The following is a 22,301-nucleotide window of genomic DNA, read 5'->3' on the forward strand; positions in this document are numbered from 1 at the left end:
ACTTTGCTATACCATACTGCATATCTTTGTTATACCAAATAAAACATAATAAAATACTGCATGCTAATGTAAAATAAAGTTAAAGAAAAACAACTTACCCACATAATTTTAGGATATTAAATGCAGATTCTATAAAGTGGGGCTGGTTTTCAATTTTTTCTGCACACAGATTCAAAATTTTAAATATTTGTGCTAAATCCCTTAGGGGCTTTAGTATTTTTAGTTAAGAAATAAAATTAAGATTAATATTTTATTAGCATATTCTTTATAGATGTCAGTCAAGAAAGTCTATAGAATTCCATCTATTTTTTTAAATGTGGTTGACAATGTTTTAATTGTACTAATTTTGAACTCTAAATAGGAAAACTTAGAACCATATTTTTTTCAGGAACATTATTTAATTTTTGTCTCAGTAAACTCTTATTCAAAATATTGTTTTCTCTTCTCACCATATCTTTAGAGTTTGATTACTATTATACCGTGGATTCAGTTGATCAATAACTATTGGCAATAATAACACATTGAAAACAGTTAATGACTCACCTTTATCCTTCATCTTTCCCCCACTCACATGCAAAACATACACTGGTTCAGAATAAACAACCCAAACCACCTTACTTTTCTTTATTTTATTAACGTTATTCAGATGCATTTTCTTGCTTTTAAGGTATAAGTTGAAATTTTATTTCATTTAAAACTAGTATAAAAAGCAAATTTTACCTCTTCTAAATCTTGAAGTAACAGCAAACTTTTATCTATTTAAAAAACCCAACTGGTACAAAAGAAATTTCACAGGTTTTCTTTTACAGCCAAGGAAACATGATACTTATGGACATACTTCTGTGGTTAAATCCTATCACTTCTAGTCTCTTTCTAGGAACTTCTTAGGAAAAGATGGGAAAGCTAGCTATATTGGAAGTACAAACCTCTATTAACTACCTACAGAAGTGACCACGATACATCTCTAACTTATTTTTGCTTTATGTTTTTTCATATATAAAGCTAGCCTATGAAAGGCCTTCAGAAATAGAGCCATTTGGGGGCAACTGGGAGGCTCAGTTAACCAAGTCTAACTCTTCACCTCTATCTCAGTGTTGTGAGTTCAAGCCCCAGTGTGGAGCCTACTTAAAAAAAAAAAAAAAAAAAAAAAAGCCATTTGCCACCAACTCTCTAACGTGAAGAAGAAAAAAATGATGGAGATGTTGAGGTATCAGGGTCAGACAGGGAAAGAAATCACTTGCTAGTAGACTTTTTTGGCTGCCAGTAAATAATGCTCCATGTCCACAAGCCCTCAGATAACTGACGGACTCAACAAATCCATATAAAATGAGGCTAAAATAAGGCAAGAAAAGAATTAAAATGAAATTTTAAGGCACGTTTCCCTGAATGATAGCCTTAAGATGTTTCAAATACTGAAACAATCTAATAGAGACTTACATCTGTAGACAATTTTTGGAGGTTGTGGAGATCAACACTACTGAAGTGCTCTATGGACCACTGCTAGTTCTGAAATTCTCTGTTACCAGTCTGGGGTAAGACAACTACAGAAAGTGAGAGTTTCCCCTGACAACTGTATTGCCTTCTGTAATAGATAAGTTATATGCAAAGCTTATAACAATAACAACAACAACAACAATCCATAAACTGGTTCTTAAGCACAGTTTTGAGTTGCACTGGTTTCCATATATTCTGATCAGGTGGTATATACAGTGGGTATAACATATTTATATAATATTTTACTGGTTATAAAGCACTTGCCTATATGTCATCTCATCTAGTCTTCCTAACAACCTCATGGGGTGCTGTTATCCCCATTTTATGAGGATGAAGAAGAAATTTATCAATATTACAACTAATCAAGTAAATTGGTAGAAACAAGACTTTGACTTGGCCCTCCTAACTATATCCAGTGTCTCTCTGAGTCTATAAAAACTGCCATTATCTGCACAGGATTAAGTACATTAATCTGTTTCTTCAATTTTATATTCTGAAAAACAAAAAGTATAAATCTGCGAAAAATACAAAATGTTAGGTATTTTCTGTGGTAGACAGAATAATGGCCTGCCCAAAGATGTCCACATCCTAATTCCCAGAATTTGTGAATATATTACCTTACATGGCAAAGGGACATTTCAGATGTGATTAAATTAAAAATCTTGAGATGGGAAAGTTATCCCAGATTATCCAGATAAGCCCACAGTAATCAGAGGGATCCTACCTGGGAAAGACAGAGGCAGGAGAGGATCAGAGAAGACGTGACCACAGAAGCAGGGATAAAAGTGGTACTACTTCAAGGAAGGAAGGGGCCATGAGCAAGGAATGCCAGCCTCCTTAGAAGCTGGGAAAAGCAAGGATGGGGATTATTCACCTCGAGAACTTTCAGAAGGAAGCAGTCGTGCCAACATCTTGACTTTAGCCCAGTGATGCTGATTTTGGACTTCTGACCACCAGAACCGTAAGACAAAAGCTTTAAGCTGTTTTGTGACACTAAGTTTGTGGCAATTCGTTATAGCAGCAAGAGGAAAATAATACATTTTCTAGTAAAAATTCTCTCATTTCAGGATAAATGAAACAAACATACATATATATATGTAAAGGATACAAGTCCATTCTGATAACATTGTACCAGTTTCTTGACAGATTTAAGTTGTTTTTCTTCCAAATCATCCTAAAACAAGTTATCTATTTTAGTTCTTTGTGCTATTAAATCTGTTGAGATTTTTAAAATTTTCTTTAATATAAAAAGAAAGTAGACATTAAAATTATCAAGTAATTCTTAAATTACTATAATGTAAGCATTATAAAGTGTTTCCTGAAACAGTGAAGGAAAAATAAACACACCATTTAAATTTGATTAGGAAACTGAGAATCAAAACTAAATTGATATAAAAGCAGCATTTGTTTCCAGAAATAATATTAAGAATACTTGAATTTACCGAGCAGTTTTCTATGCCATGCACAATATATGCACTATAGATACATGTTATTTCATTAATTTTTAAAACAACCCTATTAGGAAGTACCATAACTATCTCTCTTTTCCAGAATAGGAAAACTCAAGCTGAAACCCTAATTTGTCCAAAATCCCCCAGCTAATAAGTGGTGGTGTTAGGAGTCAAATTTGGCAATCTGACTGCAGAAATTATATTTTTAACCTCTAAATTATTTCCAGCATACTGGCACAAACATCTTCAGCCAATTAAAACAAAACAGAACTCAATACAATAATGTGTTTGTTTACATAACTGAATCACTCTGTCCTTTTAAAGTCCTTAGATCCTTCATGAGAAGCTGTGGCATTTTTATACATTTTTTTGGTCTACCCCTATTTAACAACTAGTAGGAGCTCTATGCGGTTTTCTTTCTTTTCTTTTTTTTTAAATGCAGATATATTCAAAATTAAAAATAACTTTCACAACAAACACAGCCAGCAAGAGATACATTATTTTTATTGTGCTTTTTCTCTGTTAAAATGTAGAAACTAAAAAATGTTAAAACAATACCTAATTTTTGTGCCTACTAATCACTAGACATTGTTTGGTTTTGATGGGCTCTACCATGATCAACCCATTTTCCACATATTAAAAGTATGCAACCTTCATCCTGTAGTAATTTTATACTTTGTGTTGGCTTTTAGGTACTGTGTTGATTCTTGGGTAATATCAGGAGAGTGTGGTGTATAAGCAAGCATTAAATGCATTTATTATCTTTTCTCCCAATGCCTCTCCACTTGGAACCTTATATCTGAAATAATTTCATCTCCATTCCATTCTGTATAAGATTCTTCTCGAAATAGATTACTTAGGAGTATGTATGAGTATGTATGTATGTGTAAATAGATATCCAGATTTCATATCAGAAAATTTTTAGTACATCATGATACACTTTTTCTACCCTTGCTCCCCACATCCTACTTTGTAACAAGCAATTAATAAAGGCTAGAAGAGTCTTCCTCTACTCTTATGATTCTCTTTTATATCCACCATTGATTTGTCCATCCCACAAAACCAAATCTAATCTCCTCCAGCCTCCCTACCAGGTTAAATACATTCATACTAACTTATTTAAACAGTCCTTGAATATAAGACACTTACTATTTGAAATGTTTTCAACAAAAAGAAAGAAATGAGACTTATTTGGGGGGGAACACTTGTTATGGTTCAGGGAAATCATAGTTTATGAGTGATACAGTAGAGAAATTTTCTCTCAAAGCTTACTTTATCAGTCTCTTCAAGGAGGTTGATGACACGATTTAGGTCCATGGTCTTGAAAGCACCCTAAAAAAACACACAACTCTTAGAATTCTGTCATGAGAATCAAGAAATCACATCAAACACATTATTTTCATATGATATCGCTTGGCAACTTAAAAATATCTTATGACAAAAAGATAGTGAGGGGAAGGGGATGATGGAGGGATGGGCAAAATGGATGAAGGGAAGTGAGAGATCATAGGGATGAAGGTACAGACAGCATAGGAAATATAGTCAACGGCATGTAATAGTGTCTGGTAACATATGGGAGCTACATTTGTGGTGAGCACAGCATAACAATAGATTTGTGGAATGACTATGTTGTACATCTGAAACTAACGTAAAATTACGTGCCAACTATACGTCAATTTAAAAAAAGGGGAGAATGAAAAGCTTATAAGAGTTAAAAAAAAACCTCTTGAATTCTAGTATTATCTTATAATCTTACTGTCTTTAAATTTTATTAGTCCTGAAAGGCCCAAGAAAGCATCTGGAATAAAGCACTTCCATGCTTTGGAAAGTGAAATGATGTGGTACACGGATATTACACATCCCAAGCATGCAAATTACATCAAATTTGCCTATGCAGATATACATAAGACTTGCTTCTAAACTACAGGTAGGAGATCACCTTCCTGAACAAGGTTTCCCCTCTCTCATAGTTACCAGCATGCTTACAGTCATCCACATTAGAAAACAGAATGTCCAGGTGCCTGGGTGGCTCAGTCAGTTAAGCTTTGCTTTTGACTCAGACTCAGGTAAACAGGGAATCTGTTACTCCCTCCCTCCCTACCCCCTAAGCTCCCCCCACCGGCTTGAGGTGCACCCTCTCTCTCAAATAAATAAATAAAATCTTCAAAAAAAGAAAACAGAATGTCCAAGGTCAATAGATTTTATATCTTAAATATTTCTTGAGGCCATACCATCTTACTGATTTATTCAGTTCTCATCTCTCACTCAGTTGGGAAGGTTCCCTGCTGTTCTCCCCGCCTCTACTCTTGTACCCTTCAACATGGTCTTCTACTCTACAGTCTTGATAACAAAATTCAAATCTGAACATAACCCATCTAAACCATTCAATGACTCTCCATTAATGCCCCTCACCCCTCCTCTATTTTCATTTGTTGTGATAATCCTATTCCTCTCCTTGGTTAACCCCCACATGTGCTTCAAAACTCAGCTCAAGTGTTGCCTCCCCAAGGGATAAAAAAGGATAGAACAAATGTCCTTCCTTTGTACTCTTAAAGCACCCTAAGAGCATATCCATTACAATTCCCATCATAGTTCTAATATGATTTACATGTTTATCCCCCCGCACACACACACACACCCTGCCCAAAGCTCACTTAAAGACAAAGACTTATTCTCTGGCATCCTCAGCATCAAAACCTGGCCCTGGCATATAAAGTTATTTGTAGGTAAGTGGAGAAGGAAATGGAAGGTGCTATCAAATTTAAGTACTTACACAAAAATATTTTGTATACTATTTTCTTTTTTTGTTTACATGTATAAATACATGTATTTATATAGTTTTTTCCTTTTTTGTTTACATGTGTAATACATAATTTCACTTAGTGTTAACACCATTGTATTTTCTGATTTTTTAAATCTATAATACATACCTTTCCATATTTCTACATAGATATTATTTCAGTGACTCTTAAATCTAGAATTTCCTTTCCTTTCATAATTACGAACTCATATTCTGATCTCAGGCAATGTCTTTCAAAAACAATTTTCAGCTAGGTATTCTAATTTTAAGTCTGTAGAATAAGTAACTGTGTGAGTTTATTTACGAAAAATGATTTTTACTTAAAAAGTTAACAATCAAAAAGGATTTGCTAAATACTGATTTATACCTGGTATTATGGTTATCCTTAAACACTGTTACATTTTACTGTTAACTTGTTTAAAAAACTTGTTTACTGTTATCAAAAAATTTGATGAACAGAATTTTGCCTTCTAAGATTTGGGGACTTAACAGTGCCATCTGCCACTATCTTGTCTTCTTTTTTCCCCTTGTATTCTCTGAGAAATATATATAGTGAGTTTTTATTTTCAGATTTTCTGCAAAATTGGCTTTGAGGGCTGGAAAGCATATTGAAATGAAAAGTCAATGCAAAAAAAATTTTTTAAAGATTTTATTTATTTATTGAGAGAGAGTGTGTGTGTGTGAGAGAGAGAGAGAGAGCATGAGCAGGGGGAAGGGCAGAGGGAGAAGCAGACTCCCCACTGAGCAGGGAGCCCAATGTGGGGCTCGATCCTGGGACTCTGGGATCATGACTCAAGTCGAAGGCAGACACCTAACCAACTGAGCCCCCAAATTTTCTAATACCTGCACGTATTATCCGAATTGTTCTCTCCAAATGAGCAGGTATAACTTTTATTAAGAAACAGAGAAAAGGAAAGGTTAAAGCATAGATTCCTCTTAGATTTCTGTTGCATTATTACTTCATGCTACTCTGTGTTTTACTTGCTTGGCATATATTATATTTTTAAGATTTCTCCTTCCCTCCCTCATTTAGCCTTTTTCTCCTTCCACAAATATTTATAAGCAGCTTCTATGTTTCAGAAACTGTGCTAGGTATGGGGACCAATATTGCTCACCTCAAGTAGCTATCAGTCTGGCATGGAATACAAGTAATACAGATAACATGCTACAAAATGCTCCACGAATGCTGAAAAGTGTACTCTGGAAGCACACAGACTGGAGACACAGAAAGGCACTGGACAGCTTTTGGAAGAAGTAATCTGCAGGCAGAGGTGAGACGGAGTAGGATTTGTGAGATGAACTGAAGGTTTGAGAGATGGAGATGGGGGAGTAGCATGTGTGAGGGCCTGGAGGCAAGAGAAAATAAGGCATTGAGAGGATGGAGAGGAGCTCACTAAGTTGGAGAAGATAGTGCAGGGAATAGTAGCTACAGATGATGCTAATTAGGTAAGGAGAGGTCAGATTGATGTGGGAAACAAAGGCAAAAGAAAACTTAAATTTCCTTACTACTTACAGCCCATTCACAAGTCCTTGAATCAGGCAGAGTAACATTCCTTTAGGGACTCAGCTGCCTCAATGTCAATACTTTGCTAAGGGCAAAAGGCAATCTTAGCCCTTCCTCCAGGATTCTGTAAGTCTACTTTTTAACATATAAAAATTCTTTTGGAAACTTCCTTTCTCTCACACCCTCTCCCCTGCAAGATACATGTTGGCAATTATCCTCCAAGCATATGACCCACTGATAAACATCTGAAGAGTCTCATGACTGAGTTTTTACTAAACAGTAATAAATGACCTTTTCCTAACAAGAGCTAGCCCCCTGAGGATCCTGGAAACCTTGTTTCCAAAAATACCTGGGAGGCTTACACTATCCCTAACCCCCTCCCAACTTGAAAGTCTGTAATGGGCCACTCCTCATGACCCCAGAGCAGCTCTTTCTGTCTGGTCCCCCTGCTGTAATAAAACCCTTTTAGCTCCAAAGACGTCTCAAGAATTCTTTCTTGGCCATTGGCTTTACCCTAACATCTTTCCTACATCAAAATCATGAATAACAATAATGATCATAACATGATGGTGATGTCTATTTCCAGGTACAGTTGTAAGCACTTTACATGTGTTTACTAATTGCATTCTATGAGGTAGGTACTATTTTCAACTCCATTTTACAGAAGGCCTTGTATGTTATGCCAAGGATCTTCAGAGACTGTTGAATGGTTTGAGAGACTGTATATAAACAGACTATCTATGGCAACAGAACTCTTACCTACAATATTTGCAGCAAACAAACTGGGGAGCAATTTGCTCAGGAAAGTCAGGATTTGGCCAATGACTACCAGATTCCCTATTTTTTGCCCATCGTATGCTATGTAGGAACAACCAGAAAAAGCCAAATATGTTTCCCAAATCAATCACATAGAATGCCGTTTGTAGTTAGCCCAACTCCAACTTCCCCATGGCAACGACCTCCAACCAGAGCATATTAGAAGCATTCCTCTTTTTCACTACAAAGCTTCCCTGCCTGCCTTGGAGTCTCTGCCAGATTAAGTAATGCTAGCTGACTGTCTTTCTATAGTAAGCTCTGAATATTAAATAGTCTCTGCTTATTTTCATGAAGGTGGTCTTTGTTTATTTCCACAGGCTTTAACCAGAGAGGTGTAACAATAAAAAAAAATTTAGTTAGCTGAGTATAGACTGAACTGGAAAGGTCTAGGATGAACTGGAAAGGAGGTGGGAGACATCTGTAAAAGGCCTTGACTAAGGTACTGGCAACTGGATAGACAAAAGGGAATGGAATGAAAAACATCATGGAAGTAGAATCAGTGGGACCTAAAGAGTGATTTGATTTGTTGGGAGAGAGAAGAAAAGGTGATGATGACTCCTGGGCTTGAGGAATTATAGAAGTAGTGACACCCTTTGCTGAGACAGGAAAGGCTGGAGGAAGAGACTTGTGTTGAGGCTGGAGAGAAGTTAAACTGGGGGGCAGAGATCTCCAAATCAGAGGCTTAAAGTAATAATTGGAAGAGTTTGGGTAAATGAGAACACACGACAGAGTGAATCAAAAGAGGACATACGGAGGAAAGTATCAAAATAATTGCTGCTAACATTTTGTATATATCAAAAGTTTAATAAGTTGTTTTGAAGAAAATTAGACCTTCACTTACAGTTATAGGATGAACATATTTTCCCATTTTACCAAGAGACATGTCAAAAGGGAGAAATACTCCTCATTTGATACATAGTTACAGGGAAAAGAATTAATATTTACTGTGGTCCTTTTATATGTCTGGCACTTTACATTTCTTTCTTTCTCTCTCTCTCCCTTTCTTTCCTTCTTTCTCCCTTTCTTTCCTTCTTTCTTTCCTTCTTTCTTTCTTTCTTTCTTTCTTTCTTTCTTTCTTTCTGTAGGCTCCATGCTCAACGTGGAGCTTGAACTCATGACCCTGAGATCAAGAGTTGCATCCTCTACCAATGCAGCCAGCCAGGTGCCACCTCCCTTTTTAAAAAAAACTTTATATCTTAATTAGTCCTCAACTTTACCATATAAACTTAATATTATTATCCTGTTGATGAAACTGGGGCCTTACTTGTTAAGGTCACAAAGCTAGTAACTGGGCTAGCAGGTCTGTCTCATGCAGGAGTGCTGGTTCTTTGCACCCTACTTCTCTGCCTTACTTCTCAGCTGAACACAGAGGTTATTTCTAGCAATTATTCCAAAACTAGAGTAGGCAATTTTAATGATACAGTCCATGGCAGTATTACAGACAATGGTAGGATAGGACATCAACTAGAAGATTGTGGAGGTTTTTAGAGGAAGAGCAAATTTGGGCAAGGAAGCTCAGCTATGATACCTATACAAGTCAAGTAATCACAGTTTATTGATTCTACAAAGATTTTTTGAGTGCCTACACCGTGTCAGACATTGTTCTAGATGCTAAAGATATGGTATTGAATAAAACATACAAAATCTCCTGCTTTCATATAGAATCAATATATTTTGTTTTGTACAGTGAAGAAAACCCCCAAGAAAACAAAAAGACAACCCACTGAATGGGAAAAGATATTTGGAAATTATACATCAGATAAGGGGTTAATATCCAAAATATATAAAGAACTTATATAACTCAACACCAAAAAACCCCCCAAAACAATCCAATTAAAAAGTGTGCAGAGGACCTAAGTTGATATTTAGGAAAAGGAATCCTCGTACACTGTTGGTGGAATGTAAATTGGTACAGCCACTACGGAAAACAGTATGGAGGTTCCTGAAAAAGTTAAAAAGTAGAACTATCATATGATCCAATAATACCACCCCTGGGTATTTACCCAAAAGAAAACAAAAACACTAATTCTAAAAGATATACGCGCCCCTATGCTTATTGCAGCATTGTTTACAATAGCCAAGATATGGAAGCAACCAAAGTGTTCAATGATAGATGAATGGGTAAGGAAGATGAAGTATATACAAACAATGGGACATTACACAGCCATGAAAAAGGATGAGATTGTGCCATTTGTGACAACATGGATGGACCTAGAGGGTTTTAAGCTAAGTGAAATAAATCAAACTGAGAAAGACAAATACCATATGATTTCACTCATATGTGGAATCTAACAAGAAACAAATGAATACACAAAAAGCAGAAACAGACCTATAAATACAGAGAACAAACTGATGGTTGCCAGAGGGGAGAGCGTGGTGGGGCTGGGCAAAATGGGCAGGAGGTACAGGCTTCCAGTTGTGGAATGCATAAATCACAGGGATGAAAGGTACAGCATAGAGAATATAGTCAATGATATTGTAATAGCATTGCATGGTAACGGATGGTAGCTATGCTTGTGGTGAGCACAGCATCGTGTACAAACCTGTGAAATCACTGTGTTGTACAGTTGGACCTGCTAGCCCAGTTACTAGTTTTGTGATCTTAACAAGTAAGGCCCCAGTTTCAGCAACAGGATAATAATACTAAGTTTATATGGTAAAGTTGAGGACTAATTAGGATATAAAGTTTAAAAAAAATTTCTACTCTGAGCTCAGAGTCATGGGGGAGAAGCACACATAAGCATTAAGATCAATTTCCTACACTTAAGGAACCCATATTCTAGGGGCAGAGACAAAATTTAGACAAATGAAACAGCTGTCAACATAACACAAGTGATAACTGGGAAGAAATGGTGTGACTCAGACCTAGGACTATACTCATTTATGAGAGGATCTGTGATGGTGAAGATAAATGGGATGTGTTTCCTATTGGGAGAGTACTTTATGCTGGAGAGGCAGGATCTGGAGGTAGGGTAAGGTTTAAATGTAGAAGAAAGGAGAGGGCATTCATTCAGTAAATATTTAATATCACCTCTTGAATATCAGGTATTGTGGTGGGTGTTACTGGGGAATCCTTGGAGATTATGGGGGACACTACAGGAAAAAACAACAAGCAAGAATTCTGCCCTTATGGTACTAAGCAGAGCATCCAGTACAGATCAGTTCAGATTATGCATTGGGAAACCCTGAAAACACAACAGAGTTGACCTGAAGCACTTTAGGGATGGCAGAAGCCTTGGATATCATCTGTTCAGTGGTCCTGAGGCTAAAAACCACTTGAGAGAGCTTTTTAAAAAGTCCCAGACTCCACACTGGGGATTATGATTCAGTAGATGTGTTAGGGCCCAGCTATGTACAATTCTTTTGAACTCCTCAGACGACTGTGGTGGTCACCCAGGTTTGGGCAACACTCCTCTAACACAGGCTTGTTTTATAGAAAAGGGAACAAAGCCTAGAGAATTAAGTGATTTGGTCAGTGTAATTATATTTGGTAAGGTAAGCAATAAGAAGCTACTGTGGAACCCTAAAGAGGGATGGGGCTCAGAGGGAAGAAAGAGGACAATAAAGTGGTATTGTCTGGGAAGAGAGGGAGAGGTGCTGAATAGGATGTGACATTAATCCAAGACTGACTGAAACCTTGTGGTGACAGGAAAATAGATCAAGTAGTTCTTTTAAACTCCACTTGGTGTCCCTTGTCTTTTACCACAGAGTCTGGCCTGGGGGGGGGGGGGGGGGGGTTGGAATTTTGTTTTATTATTGGTCTTATTTTGTTTTATAATGTGAATCCATATGAAACTACCTCGTACAGGTTTCCAGGTGTTAACTGTGAAATTCTGTAGCACTATTCATACCCTCCTGCAGCTATAATACACTAAGCATTGCTACTTAGAGTGGGAAATGCGGTCCTTTAACCAGTAGCAATGGCATCATCATCTGGAAACCTGTTAGAAAGACAGAATCGGGGCTCCTCCCTAGCCCTACAGAATCATAATCTGCATTTTAATAAGATCCCCAGGCATTCCAAATGCACATTAAAGTTTGAGAAGCACTGCTCTAAAGGGCTCCCAATTCTTTAGAATGAGAGCAACATTAAAATGAATAGAAAATAGATAAACAATTCGTGATTTCAAGCATAGGATGGAGCTGGCTTAATAAACTGAGGTAGATTCTCCAAAGACACTTGTAGCTACCAGGATATACTGTCTCTCAAGCGTTCCAAGAGTTCCAAGAGTCTATCCTCTACTGTCTGAGGCAAAAGTCTAAAAGGTTATCATTTTAATAATGGCAAAGACTGCTAGACCCCACTCTGAGTAAAGAAACTGAGTAACTCTGTTAACAACTTCTCAGGGCCTTAGGGTCCTCATTTGTAAAAATAACCACAAACAAAACCTAAAAAAGCTGAATGATCATTTCTCCCAGCTCTAAATAAATTTTAATTTATTTCATTTATTTTGAGAGAAACTGCCTTCTTCTTCTCCAATAATTTAAAAAATGTTAATGCTTCTATAAGTAGTTATTAACAAGCTAGGAACTCTAATAGAAATTGATTTCTTCCTGGAAGACAATCCAAGTCTCTGTGAGGAGGGGTAATAATGAAAGAAGAAGAAAAAAGAAAGGGAAGGGAGAAAATACACACACATACACAAATCTACTTGTTTTGCTTTACGATATGTTGTAGGTTATTTTGGCAACGGCCTATTAAAAGTATTTCCCATTTTTTCTTTTTAACCCAAACTAGCCTACCTCATATAACCGTGCCACCACCCCGCCAACTTTTTTTTACACCGAGTGAAGGAATAAGGAGAGCATTCAGATACCAAATTCACATACTTCTCAGTTGTGCTGTCCCTGGGAGAACGGCGGTAGAGTTGAGACCCCCTGCAGCCTTGCGAGCGGAGAGCCGCAGTTCCTGAGTCTTCCCACCGGATTGGAATACTTCCACAAAACTGATTAGGTAAATTCCCCTAGCACGCGCTCCTCTTCATCAAAAGCGCTGTTTCTCTGCAGGTTACTGCAGTGTAAATGTCAGGCAGTACTCAGCTCAACCTTACTCCCAAAGAAGAGGTCCCCAGTCAACTGGCCACTCCCAAGGAACTCTCCCAGGATCCAGGATGTGGACGTAGGAGACAGGGTTCCTGACGCAGCTTGAGACTAGCAAAACCTCAACAGGAATTCCCACAGTGACCCCACGCCAACAAGTGTGAGGAGGCAGGGCAGGATTCCTCCATAGTATTCACATTTTAAGGATTGACCAGTACTCTCCAGGGAGGAGCACTGGAACCCTAGTATGTTAACGACTTGGAGTTTCTAAACACCTCCGCCACCAGTGGAGATCCAGCCGAGGGTTCCGAAGTTAAAGACCTTAACAGACCAACTTGGAAGAATTAATCTTGTATTCATAATAAAAGTAAACTCAAAACCAAATACAAATACAGTAAAACACATAGATTCTGCTCTTTCTCGATTCTTTCCGACTCCATAACCAGCTTCCAATTTCATATGAAAACGAGGCTAATTTCTAATTTTAACAGCGTTTTGCTCCCCTCTGGGTGCAGGTTTTAAAGTAGCAAATTTAAACACGAGAGAATTTACCCCTATATCAAGAACATTAGTTGATAACAGGTATCTACATATAAGCCCAGTGCAAACAAAATGGTCTTCAAATCCATTTTTCCACTAAAAACGTTTCCTTGCCTCCCAGGCCCTTCCTGGTCACACTTTCCGAAGAAGAGCGGCAAAACCTCGCTTACTCTGTTTAGACAGACGCTCCGGGAGAAGCTCGCGCCACAAGTCCCCAGACAGGTTGGTTGACGACAGCCAACCGCTCCCTCAGGCGGCGCAGTTCTCGAAGGCATCAGCTCAACGCTTGGTACCTCAGTCCCGCGGGCTCATATAGTTTCCACTCCGGCTCCCATTTCCACTCTTGCTGCCCCGAGGCCTCGTCCCCGCCCCCCAGATCTCCACCTCCCCTCCACGCTTCCCAAAGCACAGACACCGCCCATACCTGCGCTTCCTCGTCTTCCGTCACCACCCCGACCACCGGGATGTGGCGAGGGCTGCTGGACCTGAGCGTGCCGCCGGGTTCCTGGACCTCTGCGGTCGCCGCGGCCTCCGCTACCGACATGGCTGCAGCGGCGGAGGGAGGGATGGGTAGGAGGGTCCTTCTGTCCTACACTGTTCCCTTTAGCTGCAGGACCCAAAGAGGCCCCGCCACCGAAAAGGGAAAGCCGCCTGAGAGCCGCTAGAGTCGCAAAAAGCCCCGGGGGTCCGGCAGTGGCCCCGGCCACCGCGATGCTACCGCATCACCCTGCAGCAGCCCACCCGCGGACTTTGGCTCCAGCCGGCTGGCTGGTTGTTAACAAGCCAGTGCGTTGCTAGGGGCGGGGCCGGGGCTGCAGAAATGCCGGCTCTTACGGAAGCCCGGGGAGCCAAACTACCCCAAACTCTAATATGTGTCTCCTCGCTCGCAGAAGTTGGGTTTGCTCGCGCGCGGGAAGGAGGCAGTAGAAGACCTCGGTACGTAACAGTGGAGTGTTACCTTGGCGTTAGTGTCTCAGTCTTGCTAGTTTGCGCTGGGCCTTCTTAAATCAGTAATGAGTGCGTGGAGAGAGGAGAGGTGGATGTCGGACCCAAGAGTGGTGGATGATGGATACATAGTGTTAGAAGCGGAGCAGTTTATCTCATCGCAGAGAAGCGACCAGTGACACCGACATTCCCTGTCTTCTACCTCTTTTGTACTTTAGTGGTTCTACCAGACAGTTAAATAACAAACAAAGCATTGTACACAGTGTTATAGGCTTTTGAGTCAAATCTTGGACTCCAGAGCAATTAACCCCTGGACGCCCCACTTTTCCCATCTTTTCTCAACAGTTTTTCATTTTTCTCACCAATAGGATTGCTGTGAGAGGATCGAATGAGATGGTGGTTTTGTAAAGTGGTGCTTGGCACATAATAAGCACCTAGATAAATGGTCAGGATTATCATTATCTTTATTTACTGTGTTATCATCTATACGTTGTATCCTGAGTAATGACACAAGAGGGTCAAGACTTTAATGGAAAGCTGCGCATGATAATGATCAGTATAACTTAATCATCCCAAAAACCGTGGCTATGAAAACTTCTCTTAAAATCCTTTAAACCTTTCAGTCTTTTTTTAGCCTTCAGAAACTTGACGTGAGTTTATATATTGTCTATAAAGTTTATGGCCTTAAAAATTATACATAACAAACTTTGTGAAAATAAATTTCACTTCACCTCCCAGCATTTCTCTCCTCATTTGTAGAATGAGCTGGTTGACCAGTGATTTCTAAGGTTGCTTAACTGGTTCAAACATTTGACATTTGACTGAATGACATTTCTAGCGATACAAATAAAAGGAAACAGAAAAGCTAGATTGGGCATGGCAGCACTTGATGTAAATCATAGCCAAAGAAACCAAGCTTTTTTGAAAGAGAAATGAGCATTTCTAGTAACTATTTCCTCACTTATGTTCATTCTTCCACTTTCCTCAACCCAGGTTCCCTGAAACTGCCCTGAGGTCACCAACGCTTGTGGTCAAAGTCTGTAGTCACTTTTCTTTTTTTTTTTTAAGATTTTATTTTATTTATTCAACAGAGATAGAGACAGCCAGTGAGAGAGGGAACACAGCAGGGGAGTGGGAGAGGAAGAAGCAGGCCCATAGCGGAAGAGCCTGATGTGGGGCTCGATCCCGTAAGGCCGGGATCACGCCCTGAGCCGAAGGCAGACGCTTAACCCCTGTGCCACCCAGGCGCCCCCTGTGGTCACTTTTCTGTTCTCATCTTGCTGTACTTATCTCTAGTATTTTACCCTGTTGACCACTCTCCCCTTGTAACTCCCTTCCCTCAACTTCAGCATTCTTTTTTTACTTTTATCTTTACAGCTACTCATTGGTATTTTTAGAGCTCCTCTCAGACCTTACACCTAGAGGTGGGTTCAGTAGGTCTAAGGTTGCTGTTACTCCAGGAGAGTGTAAAAGGTGTGTCAAGTGTATTAGCATCAGCTAAATTGCTGTTGCACATTCCGAGTATACCACATCAATAGGAGACTGAAATCACTTGAATAAACACAATGGAATTCTGTGAGAATGGCAACCAAAACCAAGATGGTAGTGAAGAGCTGACAACTGGATGATTTGTTTATCCTTTGTGTGTTGAGCCTGGCATCTCAGGAGGAGGAAAGATGAAGAGGAGGGACTGTGGAGAAAATTTTTCCACTTAAATCAGAGCTTATCTGGGGGTTATCAACTGACTATTGTGTTTCAGCCCAATAGGCTGAATCTGAGAAGGGTCCATAAACCTCAGTGACTAGAAAGTCACACTCTCCTCATTGGACTTAATTGCAGACACTTTCCTGACATACAAACACAAGGATTTTTATTTTACTTCAATTGTTTACAAACCTATGTATTTATTCTGTCCTATATCCAGAGCACCAGTTTCCAATGCTTAATTAGCATAACTCCCATGAGCTTCCCCTTTCTAGCACTTAAAAACTCTTCTCCTTCTCAGTGAAATCAATGAAATTCTTCGTAGAAATGGGTTCCCTTACCTGGGAAGTTAAAATTCCCAACTTTTTAATATTTTTTATTTTATTTTATTTTATTTTAATTTTTTTAGCTCTAGTGGTATTTGTTTTACTCTTTGACAGGTGAGAAGCAACCAGGATGAAAGTCCCAACACTACATATTCAAGCCATCTTGAATGAATTATTTGTTGTTTTACAAAACTACCAAGCTTCTTCCTGCCTTACCTTTGCGTATGTTGTATGTGGGACTGTCTACAGATGTCTACCTCCCTATGAAACTCAACTCCTGTGACTTTTGGGGGGAAACTTCTTTACATCCTTTGTTAGATGCCACTTTGTCATTCAGTTTTGTACTCGGCACATACTTAGTGGTATTTATTGACTCACCTGCCCACCCCCTTCCTACTAGAGACTTTTGAAAGCAAGGAGGACCTCTTATTCAGATTTGCACGCCAGATCCTCAGCATAGTATCTGAAGTAGTGTTTCTCAAAATTTAGCATGCATCAGATTCATCTGGAAAGCTAGTTAAAACCGACTCCTGAGCCCCACTTCCAGACTCAGCTTCAGTTAAGTCAAGGGTTCGCATGTGTAACAAGTTACTAGGTGATGTTATGCTCCTGGTCTGGCAAACGGTACTCAATAAATGTTCATTAAAGATTTTGATTATAAATTAGTTTTAAAATTTGATTTAAAGCCAAACTAAAGCATTTCATAAGTTACCCACAGTAAGGTAAACACTAAGTGCTTGCTACTCAAAATGGGGTCCTCGAACTACTTACATAGGCATTACCTAGGTGCTTGCTAGGAATTCAGAAGTTCTGGCCCCAGGAGGGACCCAGTGAATCAGAATCTCCATTTTAACCAGATTGTTAGGTGATTAGTATGCACATTAAAATTGAGAAACACTGGTCTAGTGTATATGTGCATGTATTTTCATTAGTATTATTTTGGAGCAATTTTAACACTCTCCATATAACTGGCTTTCACAGAGTATTCCATCTGTGTATTTTCCACATCCTTTGTTTTCTTGTTGATAATATTGGGTGCATTTGTTTTTCTTTTGGTTAAGTGCACCAATTAAGCTTTTCAAAAGCTTTAAGTTGGGACACCTGGGTGGCTCAGTCGGTTCAGTGACTCTTGGTTTCAGCTCAGGTCATGATCTCATGGTTGTGGGATTGAGCCCCACTTTGGACTTTGTGCTACCGTGGAGTCAGCTTCAAATTCTCTCTCCCTCTCCCTCCCTCTCCCTCTCTAAAATAAGCAAATAAAATCTTAAAAAAAAAGACTTAAGTGTTTAAATTAGGTAGTGGATTTAAGTTTAATTATTATTCATTGAACCTTCTTTAATATAGATTTATGAAGGCTGTACGTTAAGAACACAGACGTTTTCCTGACACCAAAACACGAAAGGATGTAAAGGTAAAATGACTAACTATTGAGGTGGTAAATTATTTCAGCAAAAAGATAATAGTAAAGAAACCTATGAGAAATAAATTAGAGAAGAGAAATGCTTCACTCTGATAACAATTTTGCAGACTTTAAGATTTCTGTTAAGTTACAAATTGCAATTTCTTAAAAGCAGCTGTAGACTGAAGATTAACTAGATGTTTTAATGATATGTTGACCTATGTACATTTTTTACTTTTTATTTTATTTAAATTCAGTTTGCCAACATATAGTACATTAGTTCCAGATTTTTTACTTTTAAAATAAAGTATATTTTTAACATAAATAAATGTAATATTAAGAAATAACATTGTCCTTCTGATATTTCTTCTGATACTTGTTTGCACACTGCCTACTTAGCAATGTTTAGTAAAATTATAATTATTCATTAGTACAACTTAAGAATGTTTCTATTAAATATTTTAGATTACATATGAATTTGGTAGTCTCTAAACTAATGCCAGATGTTCCAAATGTTCAAGCAAATGTTATTCCTTTGTGAGTCAGAGTAATCTATTTTAAACAGAATTTTTATAGCACATAAGAAAATGTAATTAGAGTATAGTCTTAGTAGGTTAGCTTTAGGGGAATTATGTAACAGAAAGAGAACATATAAAGCTGGAATTTCATCTACTTTAGTGTTTTAAAAAATCTTTCAGGTTGATATTTATAGAAACAAAGCCTAAGAGAGAAACAGAAGTAATTACTTCTTTCCAACAGAGTCATTAGTTCAAATTTGGGAGCAAGAAGTACATGGAACAAAGTACAAAGAACAGCCACCTCTGAAGTCAACCATTCTAATAAAAAATGTACTAATAATCCAATATGCAAGTGATTTTAAAATAGGAATGTGGAGGAGCTATTCATGCTTAATGGAGAAACTAAACCAATGGTATTATGTAAATGAAATGAATTTATGGAGCACTTCTTATCTGATCAAAGCTTCAGTCCCATGACATAGGAATATTCCATGAAATGAAAATGCTCTCAAACTTTTAAAACTAAAAACTATTGTATTTACATAGAGGGGGGTTATAGGTAGTCCCCCTCCGGGATAGAACTTGCTGTGGAGCAGGATTAATCGACAAGTTTATTCCAATGACATAATTATTCAAGGTCTATAACTGCCTTGACTTGCTCTGATTCCATGAGCTCCATATTAATTTGCTAGGGCTGCCAAAATAAATCCCACAGACTAGGTGGCTTACACAACAGAAATTTATTTCCTCACAATCCAGAGGCTAGAAGTCCATGATTAAGGTGTCAAGATTGGTTTCATTCTTGAGGCCTCTGTCCTTGGCTTGTTGATGGCCATTTTCTCCTTTTGTCATAACATGTTCTTCCCTCTGTGTCTTTGTCTCCTTTTCTTCTAAGGACACCAGTCATCCTTGGATTAGGGCCCACCCATATGACCTCATTTTAACTTAATTACCTCTTTAAAGGCCCTATGAATTAGTATGAATTTTAGGGAGCTATAATTCAGTCCATAACAGATCCCAACATACTTTGGGTTATAATATAAGTTCTTATAAAGAACAAATTAAAGATCAGAATGTGTTCAGTTAAGGCAATACTGGTATTCTTACCTATAGGACATTGATTATTTCTCACAGTAGTGATAAGTGACTATTCTGATTTAACGATCACTGTACATTTGATCAACAGGAATCTGCCCTTGGGAGATGTATCCATTCTGAACTCTCAACTGATCTGAATTCTGAGCCTGCAGTGCCTGACTTGGTCAAAATCATCATTTATGTCATGTTTCATTTTTTATTTGAAGAATCCACTACCAAAGTTAATTTGCCAGCCTGGTTCCCTAGAGCCTACCATAAACAAACAACAAACATTTACTTGCTGCCACTTTATTGGGTGGCACTCACTCTGGGAAGCAGGTTAGGACAAGACAGAAGTTGAGGCAGGCAAATATAGGTGTTACCGAGCTGGCCATAGCTTTGGAATAAATGCAGTTTAATTAACTGCTCAGTCTTTTATGATACTTTCATGGAGGCCTTAAGAGTTATTTCACTAAGGAACAACTTCTCTTGGGGAGAGGAAGGGAGAATTTACCCACCAGCTCCCACTTGTGCTACGTGTCTTTGGTCAAAGATCACCCTCAGGTTGGGTTGCCAGATTTAGCAAAAACAAACAAAAAAAGTCCCATGCACTATTTGTGAGAGAATTACATAAAAAATTACTGTTTGTCTGCATTTCAAATTAACTGCGTGTCCTGTATTTTACCTGGCAACCCTGCTCTCAGGACATTAACACCCATGCATTTCCTGGCAGCTGCAGGGAAAGCCAGAGCTTCCCCGGATCCTGTGCACAGACACGAATGTCAGTTTCTCCTCACAACAGCAGTGTGGCGGCGGTGGTGATGGTGGTCAGGAGGCAAGGCAAGAGGTAGAGACAATGATGGGAAGGGGTGTGAGCAGGAGGATGCAGGCACAGCTGGATGAATATAGGGTGATAAATAACATAATTTTCTCTAAAGATGAGTCAACATTCATTATCTCGTTAGTATCTGTAGAACCATACTGCTTTAGACACTGAGAATATACTAGTGAATGAGATACAGTTTTTGCTATCAAGGAGCTTATAAAATAAAGCTTGACTATTATGTTGAGCCCTGGTTTAAAGATACTTAATGAAAGCTAGTAAAATGAAATAAATTTTTTAAAGACTTTAGTTTTAAGTAATCTCTGCACCCAACGTGGGGCTCAAGCTCACCATCCCGAGATCAAGAATTGCATGCTCCACGTACTAAGCCAGCCAGGTGCCCCTGAAATAATTTTTAAAATACCGCCTCATTAGATGGATATTTTCCTAAATGACTACCTTGGCAAAAACAAGCAAACAAAACCTCCAAAACCCCAAAACTATTACATGTATTGCTTTCTAAATCCTTCTACAAAGAAATAGATGGCCTCCATCAAATATTGGAATTATTATTCAGTAAGAAAGAAAAATCCATTTGTGTATAACATTTCAAAAAAGAAGTCAAAACACATTAAATAATACTTTTTATTTAGATGTTCATAAGGCATATATCTATGAGAATGATATAAAAACATGGCATGTAATTTGATAGTGATATTTTGGAGATTACAGAGTTTCAGCAAATACCTATTACACAGTTATAAAGAAGACGGTATTTTCTAAGCAGTTACAAAATATCTAATGAAAGATCAAGGGAAGAAAATGAGTATAATTAATTAACAATGGAAAATCAATTCTAATGTGAATTGCACATTATCCTTTAAAAACTTTTAAAGGTAAGATTTACTGCAATCTAGTTCATTCAAACAGTGTTAAACAATATCACGACAAAGAACTGAAGGCCAGAATGGGTTCATTTTGACTTCATATAAAGAAACCCAAATATACAATGGGTCCAATATGGGAAAAGGGAGTTGAATAGTGAAGGAGTCAAGATCTTTTTAGTTTCTAACTGGCATTCCTTATGGTGTGGCCTTGGTCCTCTTGGACATTTGCCAGGCCTCCTGTTGTATCTACAATTCCGGCAGCAAGAGGGAGGAGCTGCTTTTCTTTGAAGAGACTTCTAGGTCACCTATACGTCCCCCTACATCTCACTGGCCAACACTCAGTCCCATTGGGACACCGAGCTGCAAGGGCAGTGGAGTAATGTCATGGGCAGCAGCTTTTAACGAAGTAGGGTAACCAGACAGTGGGAGACAACTTCCAGTTCCTGTGCAGGCTGGATATGTGCAAAGCTATGAAAGACCTTCAAGGAAAATCTTAAGAGGATATACTTCCTTGAAGGTGGCAATTTGAAAATCATACAAAAGCACCTGTTTTGGTAATTTAATTTATCCTATCCAGACACTGGGAGAATCCTGTATGGATAGCCTGCCCTAATTTTGGATGACAGCATGATGGAAAGCCAATGATTTGGAAAACTTAAAAAAAAAAAAAAAATCTCAGGATGAATGTGTGTTAGGCTGAACTAAATATTGTTTGATATTACATGGACAGAATCTCTGAATATTAGCACTTGATAACTTTCTTGCATTAAAAAAAAATGGAAGAACCCATTCATTCCTGTAAAATTCACTGTTCAAAGGTAAGAACAGATTGTGTTCCCACTAAAATCAGTACAGGTTTATTTAGAGCAATTACATATACTGAAAATTTACCAGAATTTGTTTTACCGACTTATGAACAGTTGAGGGTAGAGCATCTCATTTTCATGACAACACATCACAAGTAGAAATCTGAACAC

At 38.3% G+C, this 22,301-nt stretch overlaps 1 protein-coding gene across 3 annotated transcripts in view; it reads right to left on the bottom strand.

Annotated features, from left to right (window-relative positions):
* CFAP69 (cilia and flagella associated protein 69) overlaps positions 1–14,189 on the bottom strand; it is a 50,422-nt gene extending 36,233 nt beyond the window's left edge. For all 3 annotated transcript variants that reach the window (XM_040644289.1, XM_040644290.1, XM_008686216.1), the window contains exons 1-4: positions 14,070–14,189; positions 4,218–4,277; positions 2,603–2,668; positions 99–208 (exon numbers count right to left, since the gene is read on the bottom strand). In XM_040644289.1, coding sequence (XP_040500223.1) covers positions 99–208; positions 2,603–2,668; positions 4,218–4,277; positions 14,070–14,189 — 356 coding nt within the window. The remainder of the gene's footprint in view (positions 1–98; positions 209–2,602; positions 2,669–4,217; positions 4,278–14,069) is intronic.
* Between the last annotated feature and the right edge of the window lie 8,112 nt (positions 14,190–22,301).

This window comes from Ursus maritimus, unplaced genomic scaffold (assembly GCF_017311325.1).
Source record: "Ursus maritimus isolate PB19 unplaced genomic scaffold, ASM1731132v1 scaffold_3, whole genome shotgun sequence".
NCBI classification, from domain to species: domain Eukaryota; kingdom Metazoa; phylum Chordata; class Mammalia; order Carnivora; family Ursidae; genus Ursus; species Ursus maritimus.